Below are 20876 nucleotides of genomic sequence, written 5' to 3' on the forward strand. Positions count from 1 at the left end.
TCTCAATGGATTTCACTGACCCCACTGATGGACGGAGTGGCCTGCCTGACTGCTCTGCATGCAGACACCCATGGCTGATGAGCCACTTATCCCCTGACCTGTAGTGAGATGGAGCCCTGACTGTGACTGCCCTGAACAAGTGTCTGATGCTGACCAAGCCCCTGGACTGAGTGCAGCAGGTCATTCTAGATCGCGCCCCCCCCCCCCCGCCCCTCACCAGGGCAGTCCCTGACTTGGCTGAAAAGCAACCCCTGCCGCAACCACCCCCCCCACCCCCGACCCCGACTTCACCACCCTGTGGGACGGATGTGAACACAGCTGGGAGAGTGCCTACAAGAATGTTTCCAGGGACAGGGAACTTCAGTGAGAGTGATCAATTGTGGAAGTGGGTCTGTTCTCCCCGGGGTGAAGAAGACTGAGAGTGAGATCTGATAGAGATTTTCAAAATCAAGACCAAGCTGGACAGAGCAGGGAGGGATAAGCTGTTCCTGCTTATAAAAAGCAAAAGAATGCAAGGGAATAGATTTAGGGTGATGTGCAAGTGAAGGTGATGTGAGAAAGAAACATTTCCACACAGTGAGTAGTGAGGCTCTGGAATGCACTAGAAATAAAGTGGAGCCAGGTTCAATTGCAGTGTTCAAGAGGGAATTGAATATTTATTTAGAGAGAAGTAGTGTGTAGGCACATGGAGAAAAAGCAGGTGATTGGCACGAGGTCATGAGGCAGCGCAGAGACAGTGGTGCCCGTCAGTACTGTGACAATCCTGTGACTTTGAGATGGGGTATTCGCTTGCTTGGTGTGCAGTGTGTTTGCTGTGGAAATTGCTGGTACATGGTGAAGGTGTGAGATTGATGTGGCACAGTGCTGTACAGTGAGATGTCCAATCCCCTTGCCTGGTGACAGGTGACAGCAGTGACAAGTTGTTTGGATGTGTGTCTGCACTGAACAGCAAGGCCTGACAGCAGGACTGCAAGCCTGGAAGGCGTAGCTGAGTGGGCAAAGCAACAAAAGGAAAAGCAAATGAGCAGCAAAGCAGGCACAAAGGAATAGCAGTAAGAGTGAGCAAGCAGCCTAGAGACGCTCCCTGCTCCAATCGGTAGCTAGGTGTCATTCCCTGCACTGTCCTCGTCCGAGTGTTGCAACGGGAGATGCCAGCATGTTCCAAGGTGCAGCATTACTGCACAGAACCCCACAGTCAGTGCCTCAGAGACATGCCATGTTGATGCGGTGAGACTGGTATGTGTCAGATGTTTGTGGGTGTGGGGTATGTGGCACCACTGGCCATGGAGTGAGCCTCGAGACGTCGGTGCCTGGTGTTCAGAATGGAGGTCCAGGAGAGTGAGGAGCCAGCCGGTGTCACCAGGTACCTGCCTGTTCCTTAATGTTGGGAATTCTTGCATCTAGTTGATGGCTGGGACAATGGGCACATGCACACAGATGAGGTGAAATTAAGGAATAAGGAGGATGGTAATGATTGGGATTCTGTGCTTGTAGGCCTGTGGCTGCTCACAGCACAGTCTTGACCCAACGTGCAACTCTTCGATGGAAAACGGGACTTTTGGTCTCAACATTGCCAAATGGACAGCTCATCTCAGTTTCTCTGATGTCTCTCCCTGGCCCTCATTGTCCAGGGGCTGGGAGGATTCCACCATGACTCTGGAAATGAGCTAAAATATTTGAAAGCCCCCCGTGAGAGTCCCACTCACACCGAGAGGGTGATGAGAGAGAAACAGCTGTGTGATTGCTCCTGCCCCTGAGATTACAGAGACTGGAAAGACAGGTATAGAGTCTGAGACCAATGTCAATAATAACTGTGTGCTTGCCTTGTTAGTCCTCAACGGTAACGTGTGGAATTGAGCTCCAGTAATTGGGAAGTTCAAGCAATAAGAGAAAATGGATGTCTCCAGCTAACACCTCTCAGTTGATTCAAGTGCCTCGGTTTTCATTGTGGGTGGATTTTATTGCTAGATATGGATTTGAATATCCACATTACCCTTGGGACAGCAAGGAAAAAACCCAGAGAAGATTTTTAAAGAACTGAATTAAACTTTCTGCTTCCCTTTTCACTGACAATCACTTATTAAATGGAGATTAAATTCAACAAAATGCATTTTGCAGTACACCAGTTACCATAGCAACAACCCATCAGGCACTCCTGTTACTATGGCAACAGCCCATCAGGCAGCTACGGTTACCACAACAACAGTCCATTGGGTGCTCTGGTTACCATGACAACAGCCTATTTCGATAATGGAGCCCATAAGGATGTAAAGTGTATTGGTGGTAGTTCGGAGAGGGGTGTTCACTGGGTTGATCCGTGGAATGAGTGGATAGTTTGATGGGGGAAGGTTGGACAGACTGGGCCTGTTCCCCCTGGAGTTTAGAAGCTTCAGTGGAGATTTGATCAAAGTGTATCAGACCCTGAATGGGGTCTTCATAAGGTGGATGTGGGAAGGATGTCTCCTCTTGTGGGTCGGGGGTACTGTTTTCAAATGTGGGGTTATGTTTTCAGGACTGCAATGAGGAGAACTTGTATCTCTCAGAGTGTTGTGATATTTTGGAACTCTCTGCCTCAGAAAATGGTGGAGAATTGAGGGTTAGAGGTGAAGGGAGCCAGTGGGGAAGGTGGAATCCAAAACACAGTCAAATGGAGAATGGGTAATTGTTGATCAGCCTCTCATTTCACACACCACACTCTCAATCCCTTTCAGGAGAGTCAGTTGGAAAGGGACTGGGTTGTGGTCTAATGCGCAGTTTGGTATCGCCTGCTCACATCACTGCAAGGCTGGGTCTGGCTTCCTGAATGCTATCCTTTGTCTGAGAACCAGTCAGAGGGAGAAATCCTGCCCCCTACTTGACAGCCTGTGTGAACCTGCTCTCTCACAAATGGAAAACTGCGAAAGTTGTCCAATATTTCACTGCGGTATGGATAAACACTTACCTCGAATCTCCTTATCACCCTTGAACCATCGGATGTTAGCAGCTGGTTTGCTTCCGACTGTGGTACATGTCAGATCCACTAAGTCTCCTTCATTAACGGGTCCTTTAAAGCCACTTATTACAGGGGTCTGAGGGACTCCTGCAAGAGAATCAAACAGTCCTGTTATACTCTCTCAAAGTTACTGACAACTCCGAGTGCTAATAGTGAGGACACCAGCAGGCAGGGAGGTACTGGGGTCATGGCAATCTCACAGGTCTCCAGCTGAAGGATCTCGCTCTCGGAATGTGTATTCCAAACACTCCGGTACCAGGTGGTGGAGTTTGAATACAATTCATACCAAGCTGGTCTCAGCAGCGATGCCAGGGAATTGTTGCTTGGAACTGTGGTCCTGGCAATGGATAGTAAATTCCTGAAGGAGTTTTGTTGTGGAGTGGCAGTGTCCCTGCCTCTGAGCCAGGAGGTTCAACTCTCACCTGCTCCAGTAATGTATCAAAACACAGCTGAAGGGGTTGATTAACATAACCGCAATGAGCTGCCTAAAATGGTGGTGGAAGCAGCAACAATATTTAGAAAAATAACTTCAGGTGAACCATTTGCAGGGGGAGTGGGACTGAAGGGATACCCCTTTCAAAAGCCTGAACAGACCCAGTGAGCCAAATGGCCAGCCTGGGTGCTGTGTTGTTGATGCAGTGAGTTTAGTTAGTTTGATTTGTACACAGTTAATTGGAAAGCTGTTTTACAGTGGCTGCAATTTACACCTCAGTGTTTTTGTGCTCCAAGGTGCAGCAACTAGTTTTAAAATGGTGATGGGCTGGTTTAATTTTTAAAACCTCATGCTTGAGTGAGAATTGGTGCCTTTCCTTCAAACTGCTGTCACCTTTAATTAAAATCACAGAGTAGACAAAAGAAAACAGAGTAAAATGGAGGTGTTGCTGAGTGCTAACAGCTGCACTTACACAGGGCTAGGATACCGAACAAGTTACAAACTCATGACCAGGGATGACCAGGACAGTGACAAATCTATTACAGACTCTCTTGACCCAGTAGTTCTGTCCTTCAGGCTGCAATCACAACATGGAAAGGGCCCCAAAAATGTAAATGGTCCCCTCCCCACAACTCCACATCCTGACAACCCGTCACCCCACTCTCACCCCCATTTCCCCAGTAACCCCTCTCCCACCCCACCCACTCACTGTCACCTCCATCTCTGCACCTTGCACCTGTTCCACACTGAGCTAGGCCCCTGAGTCCCAAACACATCTCTTCTCCACTTGCACTTGTTCAAGATTTATGTGCAGATTTGCAGACAATGCAGTCCCTTCTCCTGCTTCTGTAATTGTGGCTCTTATTTTAAAATAATTATCCTGACTGAGACAGTTTGATGTTTTGAATATATTTTGGATGGCATAAATGTGTCAGGTTAAAGCTGGAAAAGCTCCCCTGACTGCATCCCCCATTCTAGATACAGCAGAATGAGGGGAAAGGAGTGCTTCACACGTCATACAATAGAATCCCTACAGCGTTGAAACAGGCCCTTTGGCCCAACAAGTCCACACCGACCCTTGGAGCATCCCACCCAGATCCATCCCCCTATAATCCACTAACCCAGCCTGCACATCCTTGGATATTGCTCCAGGCAGCAGCATTCAGGTCTGGGTCCAGCATTACTGTTGTGATATATGTAAATGATCTGGAGGAAGGTGTAGGTGGTCTGATCAGCAAGTTTGCAGATGACACTAAGGTTGGTGGAGTAGCAGATAGTGAAGGGGACTGTCAGAGATTACAGCAGAATGTAGATAGACTGGAGAGTTGGGCAGATAAATGGCAGATGGAGTTCAATCCAGGCAAATGCGAAGTGATGCATTTTGGAAGATCAAATTCAAGTGCGAACTATACAGTAAATGGAAAAGTCCTAGGGAAAATTGATGAACAGAGAGATCTGGGTGTTCAAGTCCATTGTTCCCTGAAGGTGGCAACGCTGGTCAATAGGGTGGTCAAGAAGGCATATGGCATGCTTTCCTTCATTGGGCGGGGTATTGAGTACAAGAGTTGGCAGGTCATGTTGCAGTTATATAGGACTTTGATTCGGCCACATTTGCAGTACTGTGTGCAGTTCTGGTTGCCACATTACCAAAAGGATGTGGATGCTTTGGAGAGGGTGCAGAGAAGGTTCACCAGGATGTTGCCTGTTATGGAGGGTGTTAGCTATGAAGAGAAGTTAAGTAGGTTAGGATTATTTTCATTAGAAAGACGGAGATTGAGGAGAGACCTGATTGAGATCTACAAAATCATGAGGGGTATAGACAGGGTGGATAGCAAAAAGCCTTTTCCCAGAGCGGGGGACTCAATTACTAGAGGTGATGAGTTCAAAGTGAGAGGAGGAAAGTTTAAGGGAGATATGCGTGGAAAGTTCTTTACACAGAGGGTGGTGGATGCCTGGAACGCGTTGCCAGCGGAGGTGGTAGACACAGACACGTTAGCGTCTTTTAAGATATATTTGGACAGGTACATGGATGGGCAGGGAGCAAATGGACACAGACCGTTAGAAAATAGATGACAGGTTAGACAGAGGATCTTGATCGGCGCAGGCTTGGAGGGCCGAAGGGCCTGTTCCTGTGCTGTAGATTTCTTTGTTTTGTTTCTTTGTTTCTTTGTTACCTTTAACTGTAATTCTTCACAGAACCTGACTTTGCTGTGCAGTTTGGAATGAAATAGAGAGACATTTAGACATCATGTGACACTGGCAAATTGGGCAAAGCTGTGTGAGTGAACATCAGGCATTAATGCTTCAGCTGGACATCCTGTCATGTCAGAGCCATAGTGTGACAAAACTACATCACTGCGAAGTAATGGAGAACTGTTTACACCACAACAATAATGTACCACAGTAATTAATTAAAGGGGGTTTCTCAGCAATGTTCTAAAACAGAATCTATCTTCACTGTGAAGGAGAAAAGTGAGATAGTGGGGTGGAGAGGAGAGGGAGGCTGTTCCAGAGCTTTAGGGGGATGTTACTGAAATCACAGCCCCCACAAATGCAGGGTTAGACATCGGGTGTTCAAGAGGCCAGGATGAGAGGGCTGTAGAGATCTCAGAGTATTGTGTCGCTAAAGGAGAGAGGGTATAAGGACAGAACAGGCAATGAAGAATTTTCGGACCTGATGTCAGTGTTGTTTAGTAGGGAATTATAGAGTTATAAATGGAAATAGACCTTTCAGTCCAACTCATCCAAACCAACTAGATATCCTCATCTGATCTAGTCCCATTTGCCAGCATTTGGCCAATATCCCTCTAAACCCTTCCTATTCATAGACATATCCAGATGCCTTTTGAATGTTGCAATTGTACTAACCTCCACCACTTCCTCTGGCAGCTCATTCCATACACTAGAACTATAGAATTTACTCCAAGCCAAGGGGCATAAACTCAAAGTAAAGGGGACTGAGCTGAAGTGCAACTTCTTCACCCAAAGGGTTGTGAACATGTGGAATTCTCTGCCCAGTGAAGCAGTTGAGGCTGTCCTGAGAGATAGTAAGAACTGCTGATGCTGGAGTGAGAGATAACACAGCATGGAGCTAGAGGAACACAGCAGGCCAGGCAGCATCAGAGGAGCAGGGAAGCTGATATTTCGGTTCCGGACCCTTCTTCAGAAGACCCATTCCTGAAGAAAGGTCATGACCTGAAACGTCAGCTTTCCTGCTCCTCTGATGCTGCCTGGCCTGCTGTGTTCATCCAGCTCCACACTGTGTTAAGCAGTTGAGGCTACCTTGTTCACTGTTTGTAAGGCAAAGATGGGTGTATTTTTGAACAGTAAAGGAATTAAGGGTTTTGGTGAGCAGGTAGGTAAGTGGAACTGAGTCCGCAAACAGATCAGCCATGATCTTATTGAACAGTGGAGCAGGCTCAATTGGCCAGATGGCCTACTTCTGCTCCATTTCCTATGTTCTTATACACAAACTAGCTTGTCAGCAGGTGGGAACCAAAGCAAAGGTGAATGGACTGAAAGGGAACGAGAGAATAGGGCCAGCAAGACTCAGAGGAAGAGCAGGCAAGTGTAGTTGCTGATCAAAGTGGGTCTGGTGGACTGAAGTGCATCTGTTTCAATGCAAGAAATGTACCAGGTAAGGCAGATAAACCTAGAGCTTAGATTAGTACTTGGAACTATGATGTTGTTGCTATTATAAAGACTTGGTTAAGGGAGGGACAGGATTGATAGTTTAATGTTCCAGGATACAGATATTTCAGGCGGGATAGAGGGGGATATAAAAAGGGTGGGGAACGGCACTACTTGTTAAGGAGAATATCACAGTGTACTGCAGGAGGACTCCTTGGATGGCTCACACAGTGAGGCAATATGGGTTGAACTCAGGAACAGGAAGTGTGCAATCACAATGTTTGGGGTTTACTATAGGCCTCCCAACAGCCAATGGGAGATAGAAGAACAGATACGTAGGCAGATTTTGGCAAGAAGTAAAAGTAACAGGGTTGTTGTTGTGGGTAATTTTAAATTCTTATATATTGACAGAACTCACTCAGTGGTTGGGACACAGATGTGGCAGTTTGTAAGGAAACAGTATGTAGATAGTCTAACTAGGAAAGGGGCCATACTGGATCTAGTACTGGGGAATGAGCCTGGCCAGGTGGTCAATGTCTCAGTAGGGGAAGCAGCTCGGTAATGATGAACATAAGTCAGTCAGCTTTAAGGCACTGATGGATAAAGATCGGTGTAATTGTCAGGTGAAAGTGCTAAATTGGGGGAAGGTTAATTACAATAATATTAGGCAGGAACTGAAGAATGTAGATTGGAGGCAGATGTTTGAGGGCAAATCAATATTTGGTATGTGGGAGGCTTTCAAGTATAAGTTGATAAGAACTCAGGACCGGCATGTTCCTATAAGAATGCAGAATAAGTTTGGCAAGTTTAAGGAACCTTGGATAATGAGAGATATTGTGAGCTGAACCAAAAAGAAAAATGAAACATTTATTGAGGTTAGGAGGCTGGGAACACATGAAGCAAGGGTGGAATACAAGGAAAGTCGAAAGAAACTTAAGCAAGGAGTCAGGAATATCATCTCCCTATTTTTGTAGTCCATTCAGCTCATGATAAATGATAAGATTCTATGAGCTTTCCTGATTACTTGCTATACCTGCAGACCAGTGTTTGGTAATTCATGCACAGGGGCACACAGACCACTCTGTCCCTCAGAGCTCTTTAGATAACATGCTTCTTTTCTTCCAACCAAAATCAACAAGTTCACATTTTCCCACATTATACTCCATCTATAACACAGTGGGGAGCTGGAGGAACACAGCAGGCCAGGCAGCATCAGAGGAGCAGGAAAGCTGACGTTTCGGGTCAGGACCCTTCTTCAGAAATGTTGTAAGGGGAAGGGGGAATCAGAAATAAATAGAGAGAGGAGGGGTGGGGCTGGGGAAGGTAGGTGGGACGGTGATAGGTGAGTGCAGGGAGGGAGCGGTGGCGATTGGTCAGTGAGGGGGAGGGGTAGATGGGGCGAGAGAAGACAGACAGGTTGTGTCAGGTCATGGAGGTAGGGATGAGATGGCGGGGGGGGTGGTGCTGATCATGGGATGAGGCTGGGCGTGGGGAGATTTTGAAACGAGTAAAATCCACATTGAGACCATCAGGCTTTAGGCTCCCGAGGGGGAATATGAGGTGCTGCTCCTCCAGTTTGTGGGTGGTGCCATCGTGACACTGGAGGAGGCCCAGGATGGACATGTCACCCAGGGAGTGGGGGTGGAGGGCGGTGTTAAAATGGTTCGCGACTGGAAGGTGTTATCGTTTATCATGAGCCGAGGGTAGGTGCCCCACAAAGCGGTCTCTGAGTCTCTGCTTACATCCTTACCTATGTAGAGGGGGCCACATCGGGAACAGTGGATGCAGGAGACCACATTGATGGATGTTCAGGTGAAACTCTGTCTGATGTGGAAGGTTTTTTTGGTTCCTTGGATGGAGTTGGTGGGGGCGCGGTATAGGGGCAGGTGTAGCACTTCCTGCGGATGCAGGGAAATGTGCTGGGGGTATTGGGACTAGTGGGGAGTGTGGAGTGGATGAGGGAATCACACAGAGAGCGGTCCCTCCGGAAGGCAGATAGGGGTGGGGAGGGAAATATATCTTTGGTTGTGGGGTTGGATCGTAGGTGGTGGAAGTGGTGGAGAATGACATATTGGATGCGGAGGCTGGTGGGACGATGTGTGAGGATAAGGGGGATTCTATCTTTCTTTTTGTTGTGGTGAGGGTGTCTGAGGGCAGAGGTGTGGGAAACGCGAGAGATGCGGTCAAAGGCATTTTTTGACCACTGAGGGGATGAAATTGTGGGCAATACAAGGACATCTGGGATGTTTGGGAGTGGAACGTCCCATCTTGGGAGCTGATGCAGCGGAGGAATTGGGAATAGGGGATCGTATTCTTGCAGGAAGGTGGGTGAGAGGAGGTGTAGTCTAGGTAGCTGTGGGAGTCAGTGGACTTGAAATTGACATCAGTTTCGAGGTGGTCACCAGAGACGGAGAGATGTCCTGGAAGGAGAGTGAGGTACTGGAGATAGTCCAGATAAACTTGAGTTTGGGGTGAAAGGTGTTAGTAAAGTTGATGAACTGTTCAAGCCTCTCGTGGGAGCACGAGGTGACACCGATACAGTCATCGATGTAGTAGAGAAAGAGGTGAGGGATCGGGCCAGTGTAGCAGTGGAAGATGGATTGTTCCACGTAGCCTACAAAGAGGCAGGCATAGCTTGGGTCCATGTGGGTTCCCACGGCCACCCCCTCAGACTCCAGCTCCACACTGTGTTATCTCTGACTCCAGCATCAGCAATTCTTACTATCTCTGAGTGAGTTACACTCCATTTCTAAATTATTTTCCCACTCACTTAATCTATCAGTATCCTTTTATGATCTCTTTGTGTCCTCTTCAGACCTGACATTTTTACCTTTCTTTGTGTCATCGTCTAATGTGGCATAAAATTTTCATCCCTTAGCCTAAGTTAACCATATAAATTATAAACCATCGAGGTCCCAGCGACAGTTCTTGTAACACAGCACTCATTATATCTTGCCAGCTTGATATTGTCCCATTTTCATTGACTTTCTGCCTCCTGTCAGCCAGCTTTTATATTCTGCAATAACTTTTGATTAGTACAGGTGTTGGGAGGCCATGTTACAGCTGTACAGGACATTGCTTAGGTCACTTTTGGAATACTGTGTTCAATCCTTGTCTCCCCGCTATAGGAAAGATATTGTCAAACTTGAAAAGGTTCAGAAAAGATTTACTAGGATGTTGCCAGGGTTGGAGGCTTTGAGCTATAGGGAGAGACAGAATGGATTGGGGCTATTTTACCTGGAGCCTCAGAGGCTGAGGGGTGACCTTACAGAGGTTGAAAAAATCATGAGGAGCATGGATAGGGTAAATCGTCAAGGTCAATTCCCAGGAGTGGGAGAGTCCAAAACTAGAGGGCACATGTTTAAGATGAGAGGGGAAAGATTTAAGAAGGGCAAATTTTCCACACAGAAGGGAAGGCATGTACAAAGAACAAAAAACAAAGAAAATTACAGTATAGGAACAGGCCCATCGGCCCTCCAATCCTGCACCGACATGCTGCTCGTCAGAACTAAAACCCCCTACCCTTCCGGGGACCCTATCCCTCTATTCCCATCCTATTCATGTATTTGTCAAGACGCCCTTTAAAAGTCACTATTGTATCTGCTTCCACTACCTCCCCCAGCAGCGAATTCCAGGCATCCACCACCCTCTGTATAAAAAACTTGCCTCGTACATCACCTTTAAACCTTGCTCGTCACACCTTAAACCCACGGTCCCTGGTAACTGGCTCTTACACCCTGGGAAAAAGCTTCTGACTGTCCAATCTGTCCATGACCTTCATAATCTTGCAGACTTCTATCAGGTCACCCCTCAACCTCTGCCGTTCCAGTGAGAACAACCCAAGTTTCTCTAACCTCTCCTCATAGCTCATGCCCTCCGTACCAGGCAACATCCTGGTAAATCTTTTCTGTACCCTGTCCAAAGCCACCACATCCTTCTGGTAGTCTGGGCGACCAGAATTGAACACAATATTCCAAATGCGGCTGAACTAAGGTAATATTTTCAATTTTTAAACTCAGTGCCCCAGCGGATGAAGGCAAGCAAGCCATATACCTTGTTGACTACCTTCTCCACCTGCATTGCCAGTTTCGGTGACCTGTGTACCTGTACACCCAGATCCCTCTGCCCATCAGCACTCTGAAGGGTTCTGCCATTTACTGTATATTTTCCATCTGGATCAAAAATGCACTACCTCACATTTTTCCCAATTAAACTCTATCTGCCATCTCTTCAGTTACACAGGCCCCAGGTAGGACCTCACCTTAATCTATCAGTATCCTGACCGCACTATTTGAGGAAGGATGGCAATGTGTTGAAAGTAGTTCAGAGGCAGTTTACTGGAAAAAAACCCAGAATGACCAGGTTATCTTCTGAAGTAGTTTTCCATAGAATCCCGACAGCGTGGAAACAGGCCCTTCAGCCCAACAAGTCCACACTGACTCTCAGAACATCCCACTCAGACCCATCCTCCTGTAACCCACCTAATCTACACATCCCTGAACACCGTGGGCAATTTAGCATGGCCCATCCACCTACCCTGCACATCTTTGGACTGTGAGAAGAAACCAGAGCACCCAGAGGAAACCCACGCAGACACAGGGAGAATGTGCAAACTCCACACAGACAGTTGCCTGAGTGTGGAATTGAACCCGGGTCCTTGGCGCTGGGAGGCAGCAGTACTAACCTGAGCCACCGTGCCACCCTTGGAATGGCTCAGCTTGTATCCACTGGAGTTTAGGAGAGTCAGCAGTAACTAGTTTCAAACATATAAGATCATGAGGGAACTGGGCCAGGGAGGTGTGGAGAGGATGCTTCCTCTTTTGGAGAATCTTGAATTAGGGCCACTGTTTAAAAATCAAGGGTTGCTCATTTAAAACAGAGATGTGAAGAGTTCTTTTGATAAAACTTCAGAACTGTCTGGCTGAAAAAGGCAGTGGAAGCAGAATCCTTGAGTATTTTGAAGGCAGAGGTGGATTGACCCTTGTTAAGTTTTGAGGGGGTAGGGAGTGAAAGATTTGGGGAATTTTCCAATCTGTGTGCCCGACTTGGAAACAAAAGTTCAGGCCAATATCTCCCAGGAGTCAGTCTTAGGATTCCGGCACTTTTGAAAGAGAAATTAACAAGGTATAGAAATAACTCAGCCCTGTGTGTGGAGGGCATATCTCAAAGCTGGGATGACAATATGGAACTCAGAAATCTGCTGAACAAAATGAATTGTGATATAGTGATAGACTTCAGGAAGGCAGACAACAGATTGGTGAAATAGACACAGATGGAAGATTAAATTTATCGGAAAAAAGGTGTAAAATAATTCTTTTTGTTTGGAGAATGAGAAGAGACAATAAAAATAAATGGTACAATTGTAAAGGGAATGGAGGAACACACCACTCCAGGGATGTGTATACACAAGCCTTTGGCTGGAGAAGCTGAGCAAGCTGTAAAATAAGACAGCCTGAGCATTAGGAATTGATGGATAGGATACAAAAGCAAGAAAATTGTGTGAAGCCTTCCATCTCGGCTGGGAGATTGTTTTCAATCCTGGGGTCACACTTTAAGAAGGACACGAGGCTTAGGGGAAGCTGTGCGAGGAAATTGACCAAAATGGGATTGGGGAAGAAAAGCTGAGATTGTTCTCCTTACAGCAGAGAAGGTTAGGGAGAGATTTGATGGAGCAGTTCAAGATCATGAAAGAACACGAATGGGTACGGTTTCTGTTGCTTCCATTGTTTCCGAGGCTGGAAGAGTTGGTATTGCAAGAAAGGACTGGGGGTGACTGGCAGAAGAACCAGGTTGGGTAGAGGAGAATTGGGCTTTTACACCGAGAATTGTTGTGATCTGGATTGGGCTGCCTGGAACAACAAACAGAAACAGATTCAAGAGGAACTTTCAAAAGAAAATTGGATAAAAATAATTTGAAGGAGAAAGTTTGTGGGAGCAAATCTGTGGAGTGGAATCAATTGGAAAGCTCTCCCATGGTTAGAGGCTGCAGGAGGGAGTGGAATTTATGAACATGATCTTGAAGGTGGGCCACACATCCTGTTATCACCTTTTGTAATTTTTGGCCTTACCCTCCTCTCTGGCTGTTTTATAGTTGACTTTTTCGCCTTCTCCTCAAGCAGCTAGCCCGGAGCCTGACAAATGTGTCTAATTAGACCAGGTTCTGGGGCAGGCTGGGGGAAGACAGCATAGTGAGGGAGCATTCAAACACCCTCGGGATCTCAACAGTCAGAAAGCTGCCCTTAAAGAAGCACAGGAGCCAAACAGCCATCCTTGCTAACACGCCTTTAAAAGGAGAACTGGGCGTTCTTTTAATAGGAGACCTGAAAAGAATGTGAAGGGATGAGGTACTGAGGCTTGTGTACCCTCTTCCTGTGCTGTTATTCAATGGGAACTCTCCTTTTTTGTCCCAGACCAATGACTGGTTTCAAAATGTTACTGCCAACATGATGTTTGCTGTGACAGATCATCCTAAAGGAGATTAGCCTCTGTAACAAGATAACAAAGTGTGAGGCTGGATGGACACAGCAGGTCAAGCAGCATCTCAGGAGCACAAAAGCTGACGTTTCGGGCCTAGACCCTTCATCAGAGAGGGGGATGGGGAGAGGGTTCTGGAATAAATAGGGAGAGAGGGGGAGGCGGACCGAAGATGGATAGAGGAGAAGATAGGTAGAGAGGCCAGGAGGAGGACTTGTGTTGGAGGAGGGTGAAGGGGTCAGTGGAGGGAGGGTTAGGCGTATACACCTGATTAATCGTGTGGGGACCCTGGCAAACTGTTTAATTCTCTTGGTAGGGATCCTAGTAAAGTTGTTAACACCAGATAACAAGGTGTAGAGCTGGATGAACACAGCAGGGCAACCAGCATCAGAGGAGCAGCATCAGAGGAGCTGACATTTCAGGCCTAGACCCTTCTTCAGAAAGACCCTGCGTTGGTCTAGGCCCGAAACGTCAGCTTTTGTGCTCCTCTGTTGCTGCTTGGCCTGCTGTGTTCATCCAGCTTCACACCTTGTTATCTCGGATCCTCCAGCATCTGCAGTTCCTACTGTCACTGAATGAACACCAGAAACAGGCTGAAGTTTTTTTGTGAAACTATCTGATTCAGGATTGTGCTGGCTTTTCCAGCACTCTGTCAATCCCTCTGCAGTAATTTGTTAAATATTGACTGTGTTTAGTCGTGTATCAGAAACAGGTGTAATTAACAAGATAGATCTGTCTGTATGTTTCACTGAAGTAGTAAAATAATTTATTCTTCAAATTGTCACCTTTCAATAAACAAACCTCTTTCTGTTTATTTCATTCTTTCTTCCCACAAGATAATTACGTTTTCCATATTTCTGTATCAATCGAATGTCACGTTTAATTTGTTTTCATTGGATATGCACTGTCCTTTAAACTAGACCAAAGTAAATTGCATTTACCAGCAGCCAATTCAAACCTATGATTCACCTAAAGCAGGACATCAGAGCTTTTCGGAATGAATTCTAACTGGAGGTTTGAGAATTCACATCAGTGAGTGATAAAAACATTGCACTGTAGATGAGGAACTGTATTGGAGCTTCTCAGTCCAGCTCAACAAGTTTTTTTCTTTCTTTCAAAAAAAGAAGAGCTACATGTTTGTGAGAAATAATGGGAACTGCAGATGCTGGAGAATTCCAAGATAATAAAATGTGAGGCTGGATGAACACAGCAGGCCAAGCAGCATCTCAGGAGCACAAAAGCTGACGTTTCGGGCCTAGACCCTTCATCAGAGAGGGGGATGGGGAGAGGGAACTGGAATAAATAGGGAGAGAGGGGGAGGCGGACCGAAGATGGAGAGTAAAGAGGATAGGTGGAGAGAGTGTAGGTGGGGAGGTAGGGAGGGGATAGGTCAGTCCAGGGAAGACGGACAGGTCAAGGAGGTGGGATGAGGTTAGTAGGTAGCTGGGGGTGCGGCTTGGGGTGGGAGCAAGGGATGGGGGAGAGGAAGAACCGGTTAGGGAGGCAGAGACAGGTTGGACTGGTTTTGGGATGCAGTGGGTGGGGGGGAAGAGCTGGGCTGGTTGTGTGGTGCAGTGGGGGGAGGGGACGAACTGGGCTGGTTTAGGGATGCAGTAGGGGAAGGGGAGATTTTGAAACTGGTGAAGTCCACATTGATACCATATGGCTGCAGGGTTCCCAGGCGGAATATGAGTTGCTGTTCCTGCAACCTTCGGGTGACATCATTGTGGCAGTGCAGGAGGCCCATGATGGACATGTCATCCAGGGATTGGGAGGGGGAGTGGAAATGGTTTGCGACTGGGAGGTGCAGCTGTTTGCTGCGAACTGAGCGGAGTTCGCAACAAACAGCTGCACTTCCCAGTCGCAAACCATTTCCACTCCCCCTCCCATTCCCTGAATGACATGTCCATCATGGGCCTCCTGCACTGCCACAATGATGCCACCCGAAGGTTGCAGGAACAGCAACTCATATTCCGCCTGGGAACCCTGCAGCCATATGGTATCAATGTGGACTTCACCAGTTTCAAAATCTCCCCTTCCCCCACTGCATCCCTAAACCAGCCCAGTTCGTCCCCTCCCCCCACTGCACCACACAACCAGCCCAGCTCTTCCCCCCCACCCACTGCATCCCAAAACCAGTCCAACCTGTCTCTGCCTCCCTAACCGGTTCTTCCTCTCACCCATCCCTTGCTCCCACCCCAAGCCGCACTCCCAGCTACCTACTAACCTCATCCCACCTCCTTGACCTGTCCGTCTTCCCTGGACTGACCTATCCCCTCCCTACCTCCCCACCTACACTCTCTCCACCTATCCTCTTTACTCTCCATCTTCGGTCCGCTTCCCCCTCTCTCCCTATTTATTCCAGTTCCCTCTCCCCATCCCCCTCTCTGATGAAGGGTCTAGGCCCGAAACGTCAGCTTTTGTGCTCCTGAGATGCTGCTTGGCCTGCTGTGTTCATCCAGCCTCACATTTTATTATCTTAGCTACATGTTTGTGTTCTGAAGCTGCTTTCCATTTTTGTCTGGCAGCTTCTGTGGAGGGAAATCAGAGTTAATGTTGCGGGTCTTGTGACACTTCCTCAGAAGTTTTAACTCTGATTTCACTTCACAGATGCTGCCAGACCTGCTGAGCTTTTCCAGCGACTTCTGTTTTGGTTTCTGATTTACAGCGTCCGCAGTTCTTTTTGGTTTTGTTTTTTCCCAGTTTTGTCTCACTGGTGACAGAGGAGAATGGGCAATTGACTGATCCCTAGGAATGCCACCATCAGTTAAGTTCAAAATAACATACTGTGTGGAGATTCCCAGCTTTGAGCTGACCAACAGGAGAGGATTGGCCCCTTTCTGAGATTGAGACACAGCATCCGTTCCTCACCTAGTGACATGACTGTATTTATCAGCCAGTTTTGTCAAGGCACAGCTTGTGAACTTCTTTCAACTGTTCCTTCTACAGATGTGGTTAGTGTTTCCTTCAGCTCCAGGATGTGAACCCATTTGTATAGTATGACAGAAGCAGTGCTGCGCTATCGGAGCGGTCACTATTCATGTTTAGACTGTGGCATGTTGGCCCACTCAAGTGGATGTTAAAGGTAACACAGATTCTGAGGAAGAGCCAGAGAGCTTTGCTCAGGTCTGAGCTAATATTTATCTCTCCGATAATGTTGTGAAAAAACAAGATCTGGTTATTATCACATTACTCTCTCTGGGAGCTTGTTGTGCACATCCGGGCAGTTTGCTTTCCTCTGTTACAACAGGGACCGCACTTCAGAGAGGGTGTCGTTGTTTGTGAAGTACTTTCAGGCACCAGCCAATCGTGACTACGCCCCCAAATATTCGGGGATAGACATAACAAGGCCGTTTCCAATTATGGGGAACTCCACAAATATGAGATAGCCACGAATAAATCCAAAAGGGGCTTTGGGGAAAATGTTCTCCAGCGAAAGGCATGGAGCTCACTATCACAGGGAGTCACTGAGATGAATAATACGGACCTGGATAAACAGGGATTTTAAGAAGAAGGGATTAGACGGATTTGGTTGTGAGGTGAGATAAGGTAGGGCCAGGAGGAAGCTGGTATTAAATAGAAGCTCCAGCACTGGGGTCAACAATGGGGGTGTGACTGCATTGTCAATAGCTGTAATACTCACCGAGCACTATGAGAAAGGCTTTGGCAGTTTTCACAGGCATGGTGAACAGGGAACACGTGTACTGCCCTTCGTCTGACAGAGTCACGTCACTGATGTTGATGCTCAGTTCATGCCATGAAGACCGGACCAGCTCAATCCGATTATCCCTTAGAGCTGAAAGAAACACAGCATACAAAGTGTTAAATAACCATTTGTTTTGTTTAATTAGGAAGAATAACAATTAATAAAGATCATTTTTCCTAAACTGCTGAGAGAGTTGACCTTATTGCGCAGTGTCAGTTTGTAACACAGGTTAAGAAATTCATTTGTATGCCCACAGCACCAGCTCCTCTCAGGCATCGGCTTTAATTGGAATTATGGAAAGGTATTCTCTTGCTTTTTCTGGTGACAAAGGTTGATTAAAATTGATCATTAATCCGAATGTTGCTGCTATCACAATGAGGCCTTTTTATTCAATGTTTCTGGAATAATAGGCACATGCAGCATCAGACAGAACGCTCCTGCCTCTGCTATTGCTTCTGATACCTTCATCCTTCAGAAATTGATGTCCAAAATGGCACTGTTTCCCTTCACTGGGGCCAAGCAGCAGCAAATCACATTCCCCAGACGCTGACAATTCTTTCAGGAGGGAGTTGGCCAATACTGTCCTACAGGAGCCATAGCCTAAAGCCAGTGTGGGTCAGCCAACCCAGAATATTGTATACAGCCAACCCAGAATATTGTACACTTTACAGAATGGTTGCAGGGATGAGGAACTTCAGTGATGAGGACAGATTGAAGAAGTTGGGACTGTTCTCCATGGGGAGAAGGAGGCTGAGAGGAGTTTTGATAGAGATTTTCAAATTCATGAGTAGGGGCTCGATAGATCAGAGAGGGAAAAGCTGTTCCTGCTCAGAAGGGGTCAAAAACATATAAAGCGATGTGAGAAAAGCTTTTCACCCAGTGAGTAAATAAAATAATTAGAGGGTTAGATAGGGTGGATAGGGAGAGCCTTTTTCCTAGGATGGTGACGGCGAGCACGAGGGGGCATAGCTTTAAATTGAGGGGTGAAAGATATAGGACAGATGTCAGAGGTAATTTCTTTACTCAGAGAGTAGTAAGGGAATGGAACGCTTTGCTTGCAACGGTAGTAGATTCGCCAACTTTAGGTACATTTAAGTCGTCATTGGATAAACATATGGACGTACATGGAATAGTGTAGGTTAGATGGGCTTGAGATCGGTATGACAGGTCAGCACAACATCGAGGGCCGAAGGGCCTGTACTGTGCTGTAATGTTCTATGTTCTATGTTCTATGAGTAGTTAGGACCTGGAGTGCACTGCCTGGAAATGTGGTGGAGGCACGTTCAATTGAGATGTTAAAGTGAGTATTGGGTAGTTATTTGGATAGAAGTGGTGCGCAAGGAAGTGGGGAAAAGGCAGGGCAATGACATGAATTAATCAAACAGGTACAGGCACAATGGGCTGAAAGGCCTACATTGTAACAATTCTGTAATCAGATGTAGCCAAGGCAATGGTATACTGACCAAAGGTGGGCCTTATAATGTGAGGTTCCTCACTGTTGAAGGTAGCTCACAGGATGTACATTTACTTCAGAAACTTCAGCCTCTATGTGGTAACCAAGGCAATTAACACACTCACTATGATCAGCCTGTACACCCAGGCAGCTCTATCAGAGAAACCCAGGGATTGTACAAGGACGACATTCAGCACAATGGCTAGCAGGGATACTGCAGACCAATCTGTGAATGTTACAGCATTTCAGGGACCCAAATTAATCATTTCTCTGCGAGACAAGGTTTCTGCCTCAATCATCCTTTTAAGCGATGAGTTTCACATTCCATTCTGCGATCCTTTGGGTTTGAACTTTTGTCAGCAGTTTGCCTTCACAGGCTCATTGAAACCCTCACTGAAGTCCTTGCAAAGTGACAAATTCATAACCTTCATCAACTTTCCCTGCTAAATCTTGCAGCTGTACCAGATTTCAGTCAAGCCACATTTGGAGTACTGTGTGCATTTCTGGTCACCACACTGCAGGAGGGGTGTGGAGGCTTTGGAGAGGGTGCAGGAGGGGTTTACCAGGAAGCTGCCTGGATGAGAGGGTATAAGCTATAACGAGAGGTTGAACAAACTTGAATTGTTTTTGCTAGGGTGTTGGAGGCTGAGGGGTGTGCTGATAGAAGTGTACAAAATTCTGAGGCATGGACAGGGTGGATAATTGGAGATTTTTTCCCAGGGTGGAAATGTCAAATACTCGGGACCACATAGTTAAGGTGTAGAAGTGCTGGTGTTGGACTGGGGTGGTCAAGGTCAGAGATCACATGACACCAGGCTACAGTCCAACAGGTTTATTTGAAATCACAAACTTACCTGGCGCTGCCCCTTCATCAGGTGAGGTGACGAAGGAGCAGTGCTTCGAAAGCTTGTGATTTCAAATAAACCTGTGGACTATAACCTGGTGTCATGTGACTTCTGACCTTGGATTAAGGTGAGGGGGGAAAGTTTAAAGGAGCTGTGCGAGGGAAGTGTTTTACACTGAGGGTGGTAGATGTTTGGAATGTGCTGCCAGGGGAGGTGATAGAAGCAGATACTATAGCAATATTTAAGAGGCATTTATACAGACCCTGAAAAGACAGGGAATTGAGGGATATGGGCCATGGCAGACCCATGGGGTTCATTTAAAATAACTTTGTGGTCAGCACGGAAATGGTGAGCCAAAGGGCGTGTTCCTGTGCTGTTTTGTTCGATGTTCATTGTTCCATGTTCTTGGAAAAATCATCCATTTTGATGGGCGACAGTGTAGAGGGAGCTTTACTCTGTACCTAACCCCATGCTGTCCCTGTTCTGGGGTGTGTTTGATGGGAGACAATGTTGAGGGTGCTTTACTCTGTATCTAACCCCGTGCTGTCCCTGTCCTGGGGAGTGTTTGTTGGGGACAGTGTAGAAAGAGCTTTACTTTCAGCTGGAAAGTGTAGTGGAAGCTTTGCTCTGATTCTAACCCCATGTGGTACCAAACTAAATCATGAAACTCTCTGTCTCAAGCAGAAACATTTCCCAGCTGAAGAATACCTGAGGAGTTTGTCTGTGGAATTAACTTGAGCCTGTCTAATAAAAACACTCTTCAAACTAGAACAATCAAAATGCTGCAAAACCTTCCTGCTGAAAGGATTAAACATTGCGTTTAAAACAAAAGATGTTTGAAAGTCCCAAGGACTGTTCAAGAATATAAAAAATTTAAAACTGAGATTAATCTTTAAGATCTCTCTCCTCTAAGTGTAATGGGTGACAATCAATTTAAAGTGTTGAAGTTTCGTTTGTATTTGATGATCATTGCCGGAGACGTATTGGATTATTAGTTAAACCATATATCTTCAGCTCCTCTACAAGATTAGTGAGATTCTCCTTTTGAACAGACACAGTTCTGAGCCAAACTGTAGTTTTAACAAACCTCCTTAGGCATGGAACTCTGGCTCCTGTTCAAATATTTCCAGCTGCAGTCTGGGCATGAGGGGCTCCAGCTCTGAGACTTAGCTGGGGCTGGGCTGTCACTGTACTGAGGCTGTACTGACGCTGTACTGTCACTGTACTGAGGCTGTACTGATGCTGTACTGAGGCTGTACAGTCACTGTACTGAGGTTGTACTGACGCTGTACTGAGGCTGTACTGAGACTATACTGAGGCTGTACTGACGCTGTACTGTCACT

General features: G+C 46.6%; 1 protein-coding gene across 2 annotated transcripts in view; it reads right to left on the reverse strand.

Annotated features, from left to right (window-relative positions):
- Window positions 1-20876, reverse strand: part of cadm2b (cell adhesion molecule 2b) — an 881902-nt gene that overhangs the window by 298232 nt on the left and 562794 nt on the right. For both annotated transcript variants that reach the window (XM_059650079.1, XM_059650078.1), the window contains exons 4-5: window positions 17173-17325; window positions 2942-3079 (exon numbers count right to left, since the gene is read on the reverse strand). In XM_059650079.1, the coding sequence (XP_059506062.1) occupies window positions 2942-3079; window positions 17173-17325 (291 nt within the window). The remainder of the gene's footprint in view (window positions 1-2941; window positions 3080-17172; window positions 17326-20876) is intronic.

The sequence above is a fragment of the Stegostoma tigrinum genome, chromosome 12, assembly GCF_030684315.1.
Source record: "Stegostoma tigrinum isolate sSteTig4 chromosome 12, sSteTig4.hap1, whole genome shotgun sequence".
Classification (NCBI taxonomy): domain Eukaryota; kingdom Metazoa; phylum Chordata; class Chondrichthyes; order Orectolobiformes; family Stegostomatidae; genus Stegostoma; species Stegostoma tigrinum.